General features: G+C 42.2%; 1 protein-coding gene across 3 annotated transcripts; it reads right to left on the reverse strand.

The window, feature by feature from the left end:
• Positions 1–12931: 12931 nt before the first annotated feature.
• On the reverse strand, positions 12932–16995 carry LOC147442479 (pentatricopeptide repeat-containing protein At4g13650-like). Of its 3 annotated transcripts, XM_086528639.1 has the most exons (3): positions 13729–16995; positions 13516–13555; positions 12932–13414 (listed from the first exon to the last, which is right to left on the reverse strand). In XM_086528639.1, exon 1 carries the CDS (start codon positions 16854–16856, stop codon positions 14553–14555), a length of 2304 nt encoding a protein of 767 aa, XP_086384765.1. In that variant the 5' UTR covers positions 16857–16995; the 3' UTR covers positions 12932–13414; positions 13516–13555; positions 13729–14552. The 3 variants fall into 3 exon arrangements, with proteins under 3 accessions (XP_086384765.1, XP_086384763.1, XP_086384764.1); XM_086528637.1 differs by having other exon boundaries at positions 12932–13555; XM_086528638.1 differs by having other exon boundaries at positions 13516–16995.
• Between the last annotated feature and the right edge of the window lie 436 nt (positions 16996–17431).

The raw sequence follows: 17431 nt of genomic DNA on the forward strand, positions 1-17431 counted from the left end.
AACAGAAAGGTGATGTGCTAAGTTGGAAGTTTGTTTACTTGGTTCATTATTTCTTCATTGTGGGCTCGGCTAACTCGATAAGGTGGCCGGTTCGGTGGTGTACTTGCAAGAATCAAATCAATCATATGGTTCTCAGGACGAGGGAGGTAAATTGCCTAGTAGGCCTTGAGAAAAATAATCAGTCTGTGTGCGCAAAAATTCTTGTCGTTCCTTATCCAATTCAGACATATTAGTTAGTTGTGCATCATTCAATTCTTTCAAGTAGATCGAGTAAACAAAAAGACTGGATTTCATTAATTTGGAAATGGCCAAAGCAGATACAAGTGGGACGGACCCGCCCTTCAATTTTACATCAAGTACAATTTTCATGCCCTTCTCATTCTTCAAAGTAGCTTTCTTGGCCCGATAATCAACCATGGCGTTGTTCTTGTGGTACCAAGGGATTCCTAGGAGGACGTCACATCCTTCCAAAGGCATGATATAAAAGTCCTCGTGTCCCAAATACCCTTGACCATGCAAACGGAGTTTGCCAATGACAGGTGTAATGGCAATATCCTATCCAGGTGCTGCTCGAACTGCCTCCGCATGTGGCCCCATTCTGTCGGATGTAATATCAAGTCGAGCCGCCAATTCATGTGAAATGAATTTGGCCTTGGCTCCTCCACCATAGAAGATGAGGGCTTCGTGATCTCGTACTTTGCCCCATGTGTGGCAAAGTTTTGTGCTTTCATCCATCTGATATGGGTCGGTCCCCATACAATATGATCCATTCCTGCTTTCATCTTTCCTTTTCTGCTACGTTCTTCGGCTGCTCTCTGGCCTATCTTTTGATTGTCCTCTCTATGCCTTTTTGGGACACCTTGCAGAGATGTCCTTGTTCTCCACAATCAAAACACTTCCCTTTCTTGAGATATTCTGATTTTTTCTCCTCGAACAATCGAGGTCGTGCATCCTTCTTTTTCAAAAACTTCCTTCTCTTTCTATTAGCATTTGTCGAGTTACGTCAATTCCTTAATGTCAAAACTTGATCAATGGGGTAAGTCAAGTTACCTGAATGCATAGAAAATCCTTGCTTAGTATGTCCCATCACTTGTTGTATGGACTCGGACTTCTATTGAAGGCAATAATCTCGAATTTCTTTGGGAAGTCCATAACAAAATCGCTCAATTTGCTTCTTAAAGGTGACATTCTTAAAAGAATACACAGGTAGAAAAGCATCCCAAAATCTCTCACAATAAGCACCCAAAGTGTCGGCCTTGGTCGTCCGAAGATGGTTCCAAGCAGTAATCACAACTCGTCTGTATTCCTGAGTCAACCAAGACGAAATAATAAGCCATTTGAGCTTTAACCAATTTGACGGGGCTTCTTTCCTCAAGAGAAGAGTGGACCACCACGTTGTGCATTTCCTTTCAAAAATGATGTTGCCCTCTTGATTTTGGAGTGCTCTGAGTAGCGCCCTCCAGAGAATACTATGTCAAATTATTGAATAAAGGCTAAAGCCTTGGGAGCATCTCAAAACCCTGAAAAGGTTTCAAACTTTACTACATGTTCACTCTCCTTGAATTCCTTGGTCTTTTTGCCCTTGTCCTTGAGAAAATCATATTGGTTGGCTCTGTAAAAATGCTTCTTTGAATAAAACATGTGGTCATCGTGAAGGAGTACGAGCAGAAGTGCGACGCGAGAGAGAGTGCGAGAAGAAGAGCACGACGATATGGTGAACTCGCTCTGTTGTAATGTGTAGAGCATAGTGAGTTCTTATTAGGTTTTTACAAAAGAATATGTGTACATACTTGGCGGCCCGCCCACTTACCTAGGCAACCACATTGGGCTTTATGCCCCAACAACCTCCCACTTAAAGTCCAATGTAGTACTTTAAGTGTGAGAGAAGCTACTATACAAGCTAATATACAAGAGATGTAGAGAAGTGATGTACTATCCTACACCTAACTGCTTGCGAAAATGCGCAAAGCTCTCTGAGGGAAGTCCTTTTGTAAGTAGATCAGCAGGATTTTCTGTGGTGTGAACTTTGACAAGCTGAAGTTGCTTATCCTCGAGCATTTCCCTGATGAAATGATACTTCACACCCACATGCTTTGTCTTTGAGTGATAAACTGGATTGCGAGCCAATTGTATAGCACTTTGACTATCACAATATAACACAGGCATCTCTTCTTTGATTCCCAAATTTGTTACTAGTCGATTAAGCCAAATTGATTCTTTGCATGCCTCTGATGCTGCAACATATTCAGCCTCTGTAGTATACTGAGTAACACAATCTTGTAATCTAGAACACCATGATACTGCTCCACCAGCCAATGTAAAGACATACCCTGACGTAGACCTTCGGTTGTCTAAGTCACCTGCATAATCTGAGTCTGTAAAACCCTTTACACTTAGCTCCTGACTCCCATAGCATATACGCATACTCTTTGTAGCTTTCAGGTATCTCAATATTCCTTTCACTGCCTCCCAATGTTTCTTGCCTGGGTTTGACATGTATCGACTTACTACTCCCACTGCAAATGCAATGTCTGGGCGAGTAGCAATCATTGCATACATCAAACTACCCACTGCAGACGCATATGGAATCTTATCCATTTCAGCCTGTTCTTCCTCAGACACAGGACAATCTTGTTTGCTAAGTTTCACATATGGTGGCAATGAAACACTCAATGCCTTTCCCTTCTACATATTGAAACGTTGCAAAACCTTGTCAATATACTCTGTTTGAGACAACCAAATCAACTTCTTTGATCTGTCTCTTTCAATGCGCATACCAAGTATATGACTTGCCTCACCCATGTCTTTCATGTCAAATGATTTTGCCATCTTTGACTTCAAAGCTGAAATTTCTTCCAAGTGCTTGCCAACAATCAACATGTCATCCACATACAAAATAACGATCAGCCAACTACCATCCTTAGCCTTCTTTGTATATAGACAGTGATCGAACTCACTACGTTTATAGCCTTGAGAAAGCATAAACTTGTGGACTTTATGGTACCATGCCCTCGGTGATTGTTTTAAGCCATAAAGACTCTTTAACAACTGGCATACCAAATCTTCCTTGCCTTTCTCAACAAACCCTTCTGGCTGCTGCATGTAAATTTCCACATCTAAATCACCATGCAAGAACGCTATCTTGACATCCATTTGGTGCAGCACCAAATCTAATATGGCAACCAATGCAAGAAAGCATCTCAATGTAGTCATCTTGACCACCGGAGAGAAGACTTCATCAAAGTCAATGCCTTGTTCTTGCTTAAAGCCCTTGGCAACAAGCCTTGCTTTGTACTTTGGCTGACTATCATGAGCGGTGATCTTATACCTGTAAACCCATTTACAAGGTAGAGCCTTTTTTCCCTGTGGTAATTTAACTAGCTTCCATGTCTTGTTTTTATGCAGAGCTGTCATCTCTGACTGCGTGGCCAATTGCCAATTCCCAGAGTCCTTCATTTGCACTGCTTCCTTGTAACATGAAGGCTCATTGCAATCAGTCAACATGACATAGTTCATAGATGGAACAAACCTATCAGGAGGTCGCGTGACACGTCCAGATCTACACACAATAGGTGGCTGAGGCTCAGCCACAACCTGTGGTTCCACTCCATCCTGTCCTTGCTCCTCTTGAGCCCTGACATTTTGTCTTGCACGTGCAGGTCCATCTTCTTGGAAGACAACTCTTCTAATCTCCTCAACCCTCTCTGGTTTAGAATGATATTTGGCTTCATTAAAGTGAACATCATTGTTGCGGATAATCTTTCTGGATTCGGGATCCCAAAGTCTGTACCCCATCTCACCAGAATTACCATAGCCTAGAAAGATGCACTTCCTACTCTTTGGCTCAAGTTTATTCCTAAATTCCTTTGCAACGTGAGTATATGCCTCACAGCCAAAGACTATGAGATGCTTGTGTGAGGGCACCTTGCCTGACCATACCATCTCTTCCACTAAATCCTTCTGCAAAACCTTGCTAGGAGATCTATTTATAAGATGAACAGTTGTTGATACAACTTCAGCCCAAAACCCATTTGGCAGCTGTGCATTAGACAACATACTTCTGACCTTCTCTTGTATGGTCCTATTCATCCTCTCAACAACACCATTTTGAGGAGGATTGTAAGGAGCATTAAGTTCACATTTTATACCTTTTGACTCACAAAAGTCCTGAAAGGCCTTTGAAACATACTCTCCACCATTGTCAGTGCGTAAGCATTTAAGCTTCTTGCCACTCTGATTCTCCACAAGTGTCACAAACGTTTTGAAAACACTAAGCGCTTCATCCTTGTGCTTGAGAAAGTAAACCCATACTTTCCTCGAGTAATCATCTATAAATGTCATAAAGTAAGAAGCTCCCCCTAGAGATAGGTTAGGCATAGGTCCACACAAATCACTATGAACAAGTGCCAATTGTGTATCTCTTCTACTGCTTCTATGCTTATGTGGCTGCTGTGTTTGCTTACCATACAGACAATGTTCACAGAATTCAAAATCATTAAATGAAAAGCCAGGAAAATAACCAGAACGAGACAAGATTTCCATTCCCTTCTTGGACATATTTCCTAACCGGCTATGCCACAAAGAAACGTTTGGTTGCTCGGTTACATTGATTACATTTTTAGAGACATTTGATACATAAATCATGTAAAGTCCTCCAGACTTTACTCCATGTGCTACTATCATAGAACCCTTGGATATCTTCCACATGTTCTATCCAAAAGTGGTGACATAGCCAGCATCATCAAGTAAACCTGTGTTGATCAAGCTCTTTGTAATTGCGGGAACATGTCTCACATTCTTCAGCGTGAAAGAAGAGCCATTGTGAAACTTCAATTGAACATCTCCAACACCTAAGATCTCACATGTCTACCCATTGCCTAGCCGAACATGATCTTTAGTGGTCACATAAGAGGTAAACCACTCCTTGTTTGGAGACACATGAAGTGATGCCCCTGATTCTATAATCCAGTCACTCAGTGCATTTCCATCAGATGCTGTAAGAAGAGCTGAGTCCATTGTATTCTTCAAAAAGTAGATGTCTCCTGACACTAGACTGTCATCCTCTGCAACAGTGTTTGTCACATTTATTTCTTGAATCTTCACTGAGGACTTGTTCTTCTCACCATGGTCTTCAGCTTTCTCTTTGCCTTTTTCTGCTTTCCATTCTCTGCAGTCTCTTTTCATGTGACCCTTCTTGCCACAATGGTAGCATTCTATGTCACTCTTGCCTTTAGCACTGCGAGACTTGCTACGAGACTGATTCCTCTTTCCACCTTTGTACTTTTCTTTGGTCTTTCCCTTGACAACTAAGGCTGTTCCTTTGCCTTTGTCCATTGTCTTTCTATTGGTTTCTTCAGTAAGCAGACTTCCTTCTACACCTGCTATGTTCAAACCATCTGGAGGGGCTGAATTACTCAAAGCTGTGCGAAAAGTGTCCCAACTTTCCGGCAATGTGATCAACAGGAACATAGCTCTAATAGGTTCATCAAACTTGACACCTTGAGCTGACAACTGGCTATAGATTGTGTTGAATTCATTCAGATGATTGGACATAGGTGTCCCTTCTTTCATCTTCAAGTCAACAAGCTTCTTAAGCCGGTATACTTGTGAAGCTGCACTCTGCTTCTCATAAAGATCACTCAGCTTTAACCATGCTTGATAAGCCGACATCTCGTCTGCTACATTGAAGTAAACGCTTTCTGCCAAAGTCAGCATAATGGTAGAAAGTGTCAATTCATCCATTTCGCTCCATTCATCTTCGTCCATATCTTCTGGTTTTATCCCCTTGAGCTTTATAGGTTTTATCTGCTTCTTTTGTACCAACACGTGCCAAATCTGCTTCTTCCACAATGGGAAATTGGTTCCATCCAGCTTCTTGATATTGTAAAGAGCACTGTCCTGTGATCCAGCCATAGCTACGCTTCATAGTAGTTTACTTTCCTGGGAAAAATTCGGCAGAGTTTCCCCTGTAAACTGATCTCTAAACCAATATCAACCTGTCAAATGAACCAAGAAAGCTTCAGGTTCTGCAAAAATTTTGGCAGAGTCTCTTTTGTAAAATGGCTCTAGTGTACTCAAAAACAGACCAAAAACAGCTTTAAAAACCACTATCTCTCTAACACTGTAAGCTGTGGGTAAACCTATCCTGCACCTGTACTGTCTCTCACTGTCCTGCACTGTCCTGTAAGCATAGACTGCGACAATGCCTCAACGGCAATAAAGCAAAGATGCAATCCCAACTGTCTAACTCACAGTCAATACATCCTAGCTGCCTATCTAAGGTGCTCGAGGGATCGCTCCAAGACCTGTATCACCGAAAGGATCTCAACATTTGAGAATCCCCCATCTCAATAAAACCTCACTCGACCCTCAACAAAGGCTACAGTAAATCTGACAGTACATAGACTTCCCACAAAGTCATACATCCACAAATTTCCCATTGTATGCTGTAACCGCTGCGGCGGTTGTTTGCTGCATGACTCACAGCCAGCAAACCCTCAACAGACATACATCATCTATGACAATACATCCCATGTGGAAGTCCCTGCAATGTCAAGATGAAATCTGGAATATCAAGCAGCAAACACAAGCTACCTGATGAACTAGTGGATGTTGCCTACAGTCTGTGTGTAGATGCGCCCATGTCGTATGTGACACGCCTCCAAGAACTGTGAGCCGTCCTTCGATGTGTAGACAGCCACAAATCAACACTCTGGGAGTGTCGATATCCTCAGCACCTGCAGTTGTAGGCCGAAAACCCCAAATTTGCAGAGTGGGATCTGCACCCGCTGAGACCACGTAGTTAAAAATTTCCTGTGCAGAACTCTGTCGAAGCCGAACGGTGGCCGAGATGACCTCAAGATTTGGGGCCGTGTCTTTGCCTGTCGAATTTCACTCCAATCTGAGTTGGTGACTCCAGCCTCCTGCTGTGCTGCCGCGAACCTCGATCTGAGCTCTGATACCAGTTGAAGGAGTACGAGCGGAAGTGCGACGCGAGAGAGAGTGCGAGAAGAAGAGCACGATGATATGGTGAACTCGCTCTGTTGTAATGTGTAGAGCATAGTGAGTTCTTATTAGGTTTTTACAAAAGAATATGTGTACATACCTGGCGGCCCGCCCACTTACCTGGGCAACCACATTGGGCTTTATGCCCCAACACATCGGAGTCCGAACTCTTAAGGAGAATGAATCCTCATCAAAACTGTCAGAAAAGTGTCAAGATTTGCGGTATGGTCTGCTCTTCTTGGCCTTCTTCTTGTTCTTCTTCTTGTTCTTTGTAAATCTCTGGTTCTTTCTTCGGTTCTTGCCTTTTTTGTCCTCATCAGTCGAATCAGAAGAGGAAGAGCTATCCGAATTGTCAGAAGAAGAGAACGAACAGAGGATGAACTGGACAATCCTTCAAAGTGTATATGCTTCTTCTATTTTCTTGCACTTGCAAAGGAAGATTGACGATCCAAATAACCACGGTAGTCAGTCCCCTTATTGTGTTTCTTCGATTGCTTCTTCGCCTCCAAGAGTAGGTTGATGTGTCTTTCGACGACAACATCAAGTTCATCTTCAGTAAACATCCTTGGGACAGGAGGTTTCTTGAGGGCTTATTTTATTGATGTGTCAATGGCTTTCTCCCAATAAGTATACACTTCATCAATCCGGTGCCGGGTCAAAAATTTGGCATATTGTAAATCCTTCGCAAACTGGAGCATCTGCTTTGCGCAATTATCAACCTGTTGTCATCACTTTCTGATATACATTCCGTGATGTAGGCCAGTTATGAATAGCCCTTAACTTTCGTTGGACCCATGCTAACACCCTTGGACAAAACGTGTCCCAAGAAGTGTATCTCTAGCAAAAAAAACTTTCTTTTCTTTCCATTGATCGCCAATATGTGTTCACGCAATGCTTTGAACACTTATGTCAGATTTTCTCTATGTTATTCTTCATATTTGAAGAAAATAATGATCATATCAAAGAATGTGCCGACATACTATCTATGCTCTCGAACATCATTCTATTGCAGGAGCATTAGTGAGTCCTCACAGCATCACCAAAACACATACAACGTCCTAAACACAGTCTTGTATACATATCCTGATATGATGGTAGCCACTTTTAAGATCGATTCTATTGAAGCAGGTAGAATCCTATAATCTATCACGTATATCATTGATCCTAGCTATAGGAAACCCATTCTTGATAATAATATTATTAAGAACTATGCATGTCCTTCAAGATCCGTCTTTCTTTTGCACAAGTAGCATTGGTAAACGAAAAGGTGAAGAACTTGGTTGGATCAAGCCCTTTGCCATAAGGTTGTTGACTTGGTTCATGATTTTTTCTTCTTGAGCTCTACTCACTCTGTATGGTGGCCAGTTCGAAGGGGAACTCCCTCGTATCAACTCAATTGGTGTGATCCTCTCGCCCCTCTGAAGGTAACTCCAAGTTGTTAAGGTCTTCTTCTTCCCTTAGGGTTTACTTCTTCTTCTCTTAGGGTTTAGGCCCCTCGACAAGGATCTGCAGATTGACTAGGGTTAGGATCAAAGATTCCTAACCCACTTCCTCTTCAATGGTCGGCACGTGAGCTATTTGTGACATACCCCCCTCTTGAAAGAAGAGTAATCGTCCGCAATTATATTTGAAAAACTAAATCAAGTTAGCTCAAAATATCCGAGGGTCATTTAGTTTTCTCATCCCATATGGAAGCTTTTGATAGTCTAGCGTAGCAAGGTTAGCCATCACATCCAGACCGCATTGATCTTAAAAGGGGTGTCTCAATGCACTAAAGTCGCATACCCAGGAAATCTCACCCAATTTGAAAATATTGAATGGTTATATTTGCAAGTACGGGACACGGATGATTACAAATGCAAGTACAGGACACAAAAACATAAAGTCGCCAATGAATACTCCTAGACAAAAGTCTCAAGCCATGAGATATTCAACGACTCCCCCATTGCTCTCCGCGTAACCAAAGTCTAAAATTAGAGGCCTTCTACAACCAAACGCTCCACAAACCCTAGCCTGAGGTTCAATAATAAACATGAATACTCCTCCCAAGAAAAGCCCGAGCCATGAGATATTCAGACATCTTTTAATCACATAACACTTCTCCCAAAAAAAACCAAGCACTGACTTAATCACATATTTTCAATCACATTTTTCTCTTGAATACTCCTCCCAAACAAAGGTCCAAGCCTTGAGTTATTCACGAGCCAAGACAAGTTCAAAACTCATAAAGTCCATTTCAAACGAATTCAAAACAGTATTCTCAAATAGTGTTTGCAATCAATGTAACTATGTTAGGCTTTGTAAATAATTAATGTACTTACGAGAAAAGAATTATCTAATTAGTTGTGTACACATCAGAATAGATTTAGCAGTTCTGGGGCCTCAAATGCGTCCAATGGGCCATTGCACCTCAGGGAGACCCTAGCAGAAAATACCATGAAGCCCTAGTGATTGGGAAATCGGGTCTTCAATGAAGGGGTAGATAGTAGCCTCAGATTTCAGGCTCAGAAAATTACGCGCGCTAGTGCAAGCACACGAATGAGATGGGGTCCTTAGAATAATAACCCTAAGGCCTGAATTATTTTACGGCCTTAGGATAAGTTAGTTAAAGTATTTTTAAATTGTTTATGCCGGACCAAATGATCGGACGAGTGCAAACAGGTAATGCCAGAGCAGTGCTGGTACGGCATTGCGTTGGGGAGCAAGTAACAGTTTCATTGGATTGCATCTATGTGTGCAGTTGTGGTTCAATTTGCACATTTCATTAATAGTTTGTGAACTTTTAAAAGTGAAATTTAAAGGGTTTTTAAGTTATTAAATAAGTGTGCCAAGTGGCACACTTACCAATGCAAACTAACTGTCTCTCACTCTCACCCTCTCTCTCTTCCTAGCGCCCCCTCTCCCTTATGGCTATTTAGGAGCCCCCCTCCCCCACTTCTTAGTGTTGGCAGTGCTCCTACCCCCCCTATTGTGAGTATGCTCTACGCATTGGAGCCCTTCATGGAAGTTTGAGAGTAGCCCCTTGCGACATATGTGGTGGCGTCGTGCTCCCATTGTTTAGAACAAGGGTTCTCATAGCCATAGCCAGCTTTTGGTGAAGTTTCATCGCGAGAAGTTGCAGCAGACACTCTCTTCGTAGAGTGTGGGGGCTGAAAATTCTCTGTTTTCAGCCCTTAATCACCTCCTTTAGGGTGAATTTCAACAAAATACATATAGAATCTAGTTCTTCTCTACCTACACTACGCGTACGTAAAGTTTCGTGCAATTCCATTGCGAAAAAGGTCATTATTTCGGCTTTGGAAGATGCTCAGGTAACATTTTCAGGTTATGTGCAAAAAATTACAGCAAACATGTGCGTGTATTTTGCGTGTTTCTCCCTTGTTTTTGTTACAGGAATGATTATGCATAAAGGGACTCAGTTAGCGGAAGGTAGACTCTCATTTTCGAGAGCTTCCGTTGAGTTTTGTGGAAAATAGACTCTTGTTTTCGAGAGCTTCCCAAAATCTCATAGCAGAGGGAAAATCCTCTCAGTATTTAGAGAGTAGCTGTCGCACTCTCTCAGTCATAAGCAAAAAGAAAGAATAGAGGACGGGCTATTACCCCGTTCTTGTGCTTGTAAAGATTCTTCCTTAGTAATAAAGATAATCTCTTTATGGAGGGGACCAGCCCATCTTCTGGTCCCCAATGAAGTGTCGAGCTCTCTCTCTCTCATTCTCTTGAGTATTTGAAGAACAATTAAAAGTCAGTTTACGCTTCCGTATTTTTGTGACAATCAAAATTTCAAACAATGGTTCTTCGCATTGAGTTTTGCACCTTCCATGCTCGTAACTCCATGTTCCTTCATCCTGCTACCTGTTGTCTGCAAAAAGCACCCAAAATATGATTTTGACCCATGCTACAAAAGCGCTAATTTGCTTTTGAAACCCCAATTTTTCAAAATTGTCAAAATCAAGATCCATTCACGTCAATGCGTACTGCTCATCGAGAGGATCAACTTTATCTTCTGTTACATATCTAAATTCTCAACTATTGAAGAGATTTTGAGAGACCTTTGCAGCAACAAAAAAAGAGGTAAAAAGCATATCCCTTCATAAGTTCAGAAAGTCTCAACTCATCGGTTATAAGAGGGGATAAAACGCTCACAAAACTACAAAAGCAAGGGACACAAGAAAACAAGAAAACAAAAACACTAAATCCCTTTATTTGCTACTAAACAAAACTAGATAAAACAAACCTTCATTCACTTAAGAATGTTTTTAGAAAAGGCATAAGCAAAATAAGTTGAAGCAGCTTACTTGACTAAAACTTGAAACAAGTACTCAACTTTACACTAACAAGGATAAGACATCTCAAAGACTTGATTTTAGAAATCAGACTCACACAACAACTTCTAAAGGAACAAATTCTTAAGTCCTAATATAAGTTAAATACTAGAAATGAATACTACTACAAAGCTATGAAGAAGAGGCTGAAAATAACCAAAGTACAAAGATCAAAACTTGACAATATGTGACCTCAACTTCGCTACTTGTCCAAGCACGAAGAATAAGATTATCACCTTTATCATGCATAGCTTGGACTCAGCTATGACCTCTCTACTCACGTCGTCGGTCCCCAAGAGTAGGTGCAGGCTTGTATAGAGGTCATTCATGCTTTGAACATACTCTATAAAACCAATGAGTTGGGTTTCTATCGGCCTCTGGAGGCGATGGGCATATTCAACCATGATAAAGACTAACATTTGTCAAGCAAGAGCAAAAATACTAGAAGCACTAAAGATCTAAACATCAAAATAGTGTGTACTCTGAAGGAAAATTGCACCTCTTCCGTGTCAACTCAAATGAAGCCTATTTTGTTCTGTTGCACTTATTTCCAAGGTTGTATTATTGATTTCCCGTTGGTACGCGGTGCCGACTCATGATAAATCTCCTTGGAAACCTCTCCCAAACGCTACAGCCCTTGGGACTAAGTGACACCCATATTAAATGTGGGTGGAGTAATGGGATCGACGATCGGGGCTGCTTGGCGGAATCTCGAGGCGTACTAAACCCGGCCAGCGGGAAAAATAAGGCGCGCCTTCAAAAAGGCGAGGCGCATTAAACATGGACAGTGGGAAAAACGAGGCACGGATGGGCGATTTGAACCCAATACCTGGCCATCCAAGATTAGGGTCACATAGGCTAACCACCTCACCTGCGCACACATTGTGTACTTACAACCCTTTTTACAACATTATATTATAAAATAAAATGCATTTCCCAAGCTGTCCAGTTTAGTGCGTGTCCAGGTTTAGTTTTATATTTGATTTTTGGGGCTGCGATCTTCTCGGCTTTCGCGCATGAGCTTCTCCGCCTTTGATCCCATTGCCTCGCCCTCTTAAAGATAGGTGTTACTTAGTCCTGAGGCGCTGCAGCACTTTGAACAAGAAGACGTGCTGTGTTCCCGACTAACTAGTGGCCAAACCACCCAAATAGCATAAAGCTGAACAGTGAATCCTGAAGATTTTGAGAAACGCCTGAGAGACCTTCAACTGCACAAGACAAGGCAAGAGGAAACACCTTGCTAAAGCATCTTCAACCCAGCAGGCCAAGGCAGAAGGGAGAGAGACCACCTCTTGGCACCTACCCAACTTACACCCAATCCTTCCATCGCCGGAAAACAAGAAAAATTAAACAGCAACAAACAAGCAAATGAACACACAAGCATTCACACACACACACACAAGCAAACAGGCATTGCAGGCAACCCAAGCACACAAGCAACACATACAATCACACAAAAAATATCCACAAGCAAACAATCATCGAAGCAGACAACCGAAAAACAAAACACAAGTACCTAAAGCAAGAGGCGACAGAGAAAATATTTTCTTGGCAATTTGTAGACTTGTTGACGAGTTTTTCATATTATATCTTACAGTATGTGCAGGCACTTTAACTGCTGCAAGCTTCATTAATGGAGAATTTTTGTTAGGCAAACGCAAGTTTATACATCCCAAAACATCCACAAATTCATAGGGATACCACATAAGCCTTATACATCAATGGATGCCCTTCAGCATCACAATCAATGTGGGTTCAATCAATAAAAAATTTAATCCTCACTTTACCTCTTTTTTGCATATAATACAGGGGCACCATTTCTTGGGAGTATGAACTGGTAGTATAAACGAGTGTAAAGGCAAGAGGTTTCTAGCATAGGCCCTCAATACAGATGATAAAGAAAGTTTTTATGTAATGAGATGATAAGCACTCCAAAATCGAGCCATTTCAACTAGAGTGCCAAAAAATCTACCTGAAGAAAAGCTATCGGGTTCAATACACAAATGCAACAGGGACTGTCCATACAACAGAAACCAGATTGCAATACATCAGCACAGGCACAACATTTGATCCATGACTACTTTGACCTGAAACCATCAAAGCTCCACTGATCAAACACCTCAACAAAGGCTACAGGTCGAATACAGCAAAGGCCGTACCAAACAAGGAAAACTCCTGCAACACAAACCTCTGTGCTGTTGAGAATAAGCTCCAAAGCCTTCCCTTCTCTGAAAACAATACACATAAAATATTAGTTGAGCCCAAAGTAGAATTCCTGAACAATAGAAGAAACATTCATCTACAACGAAACACATCAGCAGACATGATATACCCCACCCCCCACACACTTGCACACGCGCACATTACATGAGCATGCACTCGAGCATAATAGAGTACGTACCTATTTTTCAATTGTGCTTGCTTGCTAAAAGAGCCAAGTTGCTTCTGGAGTATCAATTTACACACTCAACAAAATTGTCATTCTGTTGACTACATTGCAACTCTGAGCCTTGCAAGATTATGGACAGATCTTATGAAGGTTGATGCGAATTCACCAACCACAAGCTAGGTAAACAATACACCAGAAGCTCTTCACTTGTGAGTAATCTATAAATTCCTTCTGCCCAAAACCAGTTCATTTGTGACCATCTCATCACCATTCATAATATCCAATATCATGCGTCACTTAGGATACTTCCATCAAAAAGGTTGGGCACATGGTTGCCAAAGAAACCCGTTCCTTCCACAAAGACCTTGGGAAAACCTGTCCAAACCTCACTATTCAGAAACTCCTGTTTGTTTGCCAACCCATTTTAGCCTACTTCAAGTTTTAAGCTTCAAGTAAGCCATGAGTTCTCTTACACATGTTGTGCAATGTGATAATTCTTTAGTGTCCGTGTATATCTATCTTGAAGTCTTTTACAAAACCTCTTCGATGGCATTTAAAGCATGGACTCAGACCTACTGAAATCTCTGAAACCAGTATTGAGAATCTGTGGCTACAATGGTTGGGCATTACCCAAGGAAAGGAAATTGTTATTGCCTGATTTCTCGGTGCACATCCGTGCTCACTGTTAACAGCCTGACACCTATTACGTTTTAATCTTTGCGGCCAACAAGGAGTTGAATTTCCTCCAATCTCATCAACCCTCCTAACATCAATTGTCAGACAGCCCCTTCATTGCCTTCCAGCAGAGCTTCACGAGAAATGGCTCACGACATCCACTAGTTTACATCCTCTTCATAATCTTCTGGCAAGAAATCACCGGACATGTTGGACATTACCACAAAGACCGCCGACTCCAGTTCTCTATCGCTCAAAGCACACTCAAAGACATACTTCGCAAGCTCAGCACAACTATGATTTCGACAATGACATAAAAGAGTACTCCAAATAACATAGCAAGGTTGAACAGGCAGCTTCTCCAACACTGCAACGGCCTGCACAAAGTGACCTGAACGACCCAACAGATCTACAACACAATTCAGATGCTTAATACCAGGTTCAATGCCATACTTGTTTTTCATAGTTTGAAGAATTTCATACGCTGTGTCGACAAGGCCTGAATGGCTACAAACATTCAAGAGGCTCAAAAAAGTAATTGCATTTGGCTGAAGGCCACCCATTCGCATATTGTCATATACTTGAAAAACAAGATTGCTGCTCCCCTGCTGTGCATATCCTGTTAACAAAGCAGTCCATAGAATACGATCCTTTGTCGCAATGCTGCTATCAAACACCTGCTGGGCACGAGACATTCTCCCACATTTACAATACATGTCTATTAAAGCAGTCGCAAAAACTACATCAGTGAGTTGATCTTGATTAAAATTGAAGACTTGAGCATGTAATTTCATCCCATACTCAAAAGTCTCCATGTTGCCGACTGCTTTCAACATGCACACAAAAGTGGTATTGTCTGGTAATAACCCCTGCTCTAGCATTTGGGTATAAAGAGCAAGAGCCCTCTCATTTTCCTCTTGCTCAACACAGCCCATGATTATGGCATTCCATGATATTACGTCTGGAGAACGCAATTCTTCAAACAGTTCCAAAGCTTCACCTAAAAAACCACATTTTGCATACATACATACGAGAGAATTGATAGCAAAATAGTTTCCTTCTAGCTGTTCTATCATGATATCTGTGTGTAATTTTCTACCTCTATCTATGTCACCTATGTTGCAACAAGCCTTTAAGCTGCAAACAATTGTTATAACATTTGGTGATATCCCCAGTTGCTGCATTGCATCCAAACAGCGAAGCGCTTCCTTGTCATGTCCATTGTCAGCATAAGCTGCAATAAGTGTGGTCCATGACACTATGTCTTGGTGTGATCGCTCATCAAACACCTCACGGGCTTCTACAAGACGACCACTTTTAGCATACATGTCAACCAGATTACTGTTAACAATTGGGTGATCCTCAAATCCTTCTGTTATTATCTCCACATGCAATTCTTGACCCTTTTCTAGAGCTTGAAGAGCACTACATGCCTTCAAGCCGCTCATAAAGGTGACAACAGTTGGAGACATCCCTTGCCTTTGTATCTCTGCCAGGCATTCAAGAGCTTTCTTGGGTTGGCCATGCTCGACGTATCCCCCAAGCAAGGCAGTCCAAGCTACGACACAACAAGAAGGCAACTCATTCAAGACTTCCTGGGCTTCAACTAAAAAACCACGCTTCGCATACATGTCGATCAGTGAGCTAGCAAGGAATAAGTGGTGCTCAAATCCTTCTTTAGCCACCTCTGCATGGAGCCTTTGGCCAGTTTGCACTGCTCCAATCGATGCACATGCTTTCAAGCTACAAAGAAAAGTGACCTCATCAGGAACAAGACCCTTTGACTGCATCTGTTCAAGGCAGGAAAATGCTTCTTCAGCGAGGCCATGGTCTGCATAGCCCGAAATAAGTGCATTCCATGAGACCACGCTCTTGTCAAGGAGCTCATCAAACACATCTCTGGCTTCCACAACAGAATTGCACTTACCATACATATCAACCAATGTGTTACCAATCATATTTTCTGTCTCAAAGCCATTTTTAACAACATCATCATGTAAACGCCTGCCCTTATCCAGCCATTGCCGACTTGAACAAGCTTTGATGAGCGCAGCATAGGCATGTTTTCTGGGTTCGATTGCCACGACTTGCATTCGATCAAACAAATCAAAAGCTTGATTGTACTTACCTGCTTTGACGTAACCAACAATGAGAGAAGTCCAGGAAGGTTCATCAGGCTCAAGCAACCTGTCAAAGGCTTGCTGGGCATCAGGCAAGCTCCCGCACTGTGCATAAAGTTGAACGAGTGGATTAGCTACCAAGCTGTGAGCTTCAAGCCCACTATCTTTTATGTCCATGTGCACACGCTTCGCACGCGTCAGGTCTTTTGTTTTCCGGCACTCCTCCAGGGAGAGCACAAAAGTGTCCAAGGAGGACCGTCTGTGCATGCGCTCCATGGAAGCAGGTGCATCCTCTACCTTTACAAGATTGCCAGTTTGAAGAAACAACATAGCGGCGGCGTCCATCGCCGTTCATAGTTCAGCCTGTCAATTCTCGCGCACAATCACGCGAAGCACCATGCCCCGCGCGAGAGCGCAACTAGCGCGCGCACGATTGCGTCTGTCTGAAAGAGAGAGAGGAAGAAGAGAATTTTAGAGGTAGGGGGTACCGGCTGAGGTAAGGAGGTATATTCGATCGCGCAAGCATAAGGATGGGAGAAATTGTTAAGAAAAAAAAAAGGAATCAAGTGGGTGTCGGGCGCAAGAGAGGCGCAGAGGTTGTGTGCCTTTTTTTTAAATTGCTTCAGTTGCTTTGACCAGCCAAGGTGGCTGAAGTGGTTATAGGAGAAGGTCGATAGTCGTTTTCTTGATGAGCTTAAGGTCGAATCCCATTATCCCTTTTGAAAGGGTAGCATAGCATATTACAAGGGGCATGCTATAGAACCCTGAGGAACCTCGAGGGTGTATTGAATATAATATGTGGGTTAGTAGTAGTCTTTACTTGTTTTTTTTTTTTTTTGAGAGAGTACTGGAACTTTGAAACACTCTATGTACAATGGCCTCACAGGTAGAGAGAGAGAGGCATCCCATCACACGCGCAC

This window comes from Adiantum capillus-veneris, chromosome 14 (assembly GCF_014529385.1).
Source record: "Adiantum capillus-veneris isolate H3 chromosome 14, ASM1452938v2, whole genome shotgun sequence".
Classification (NCBI taxonomy): domain Eukaryota; kingdom Viridiplantae; phylum Streptophyta; class Polypodiopsida; order Polypodiales; family Pteridaceae; genus Adiantum; species Adiantum capillus-veneris.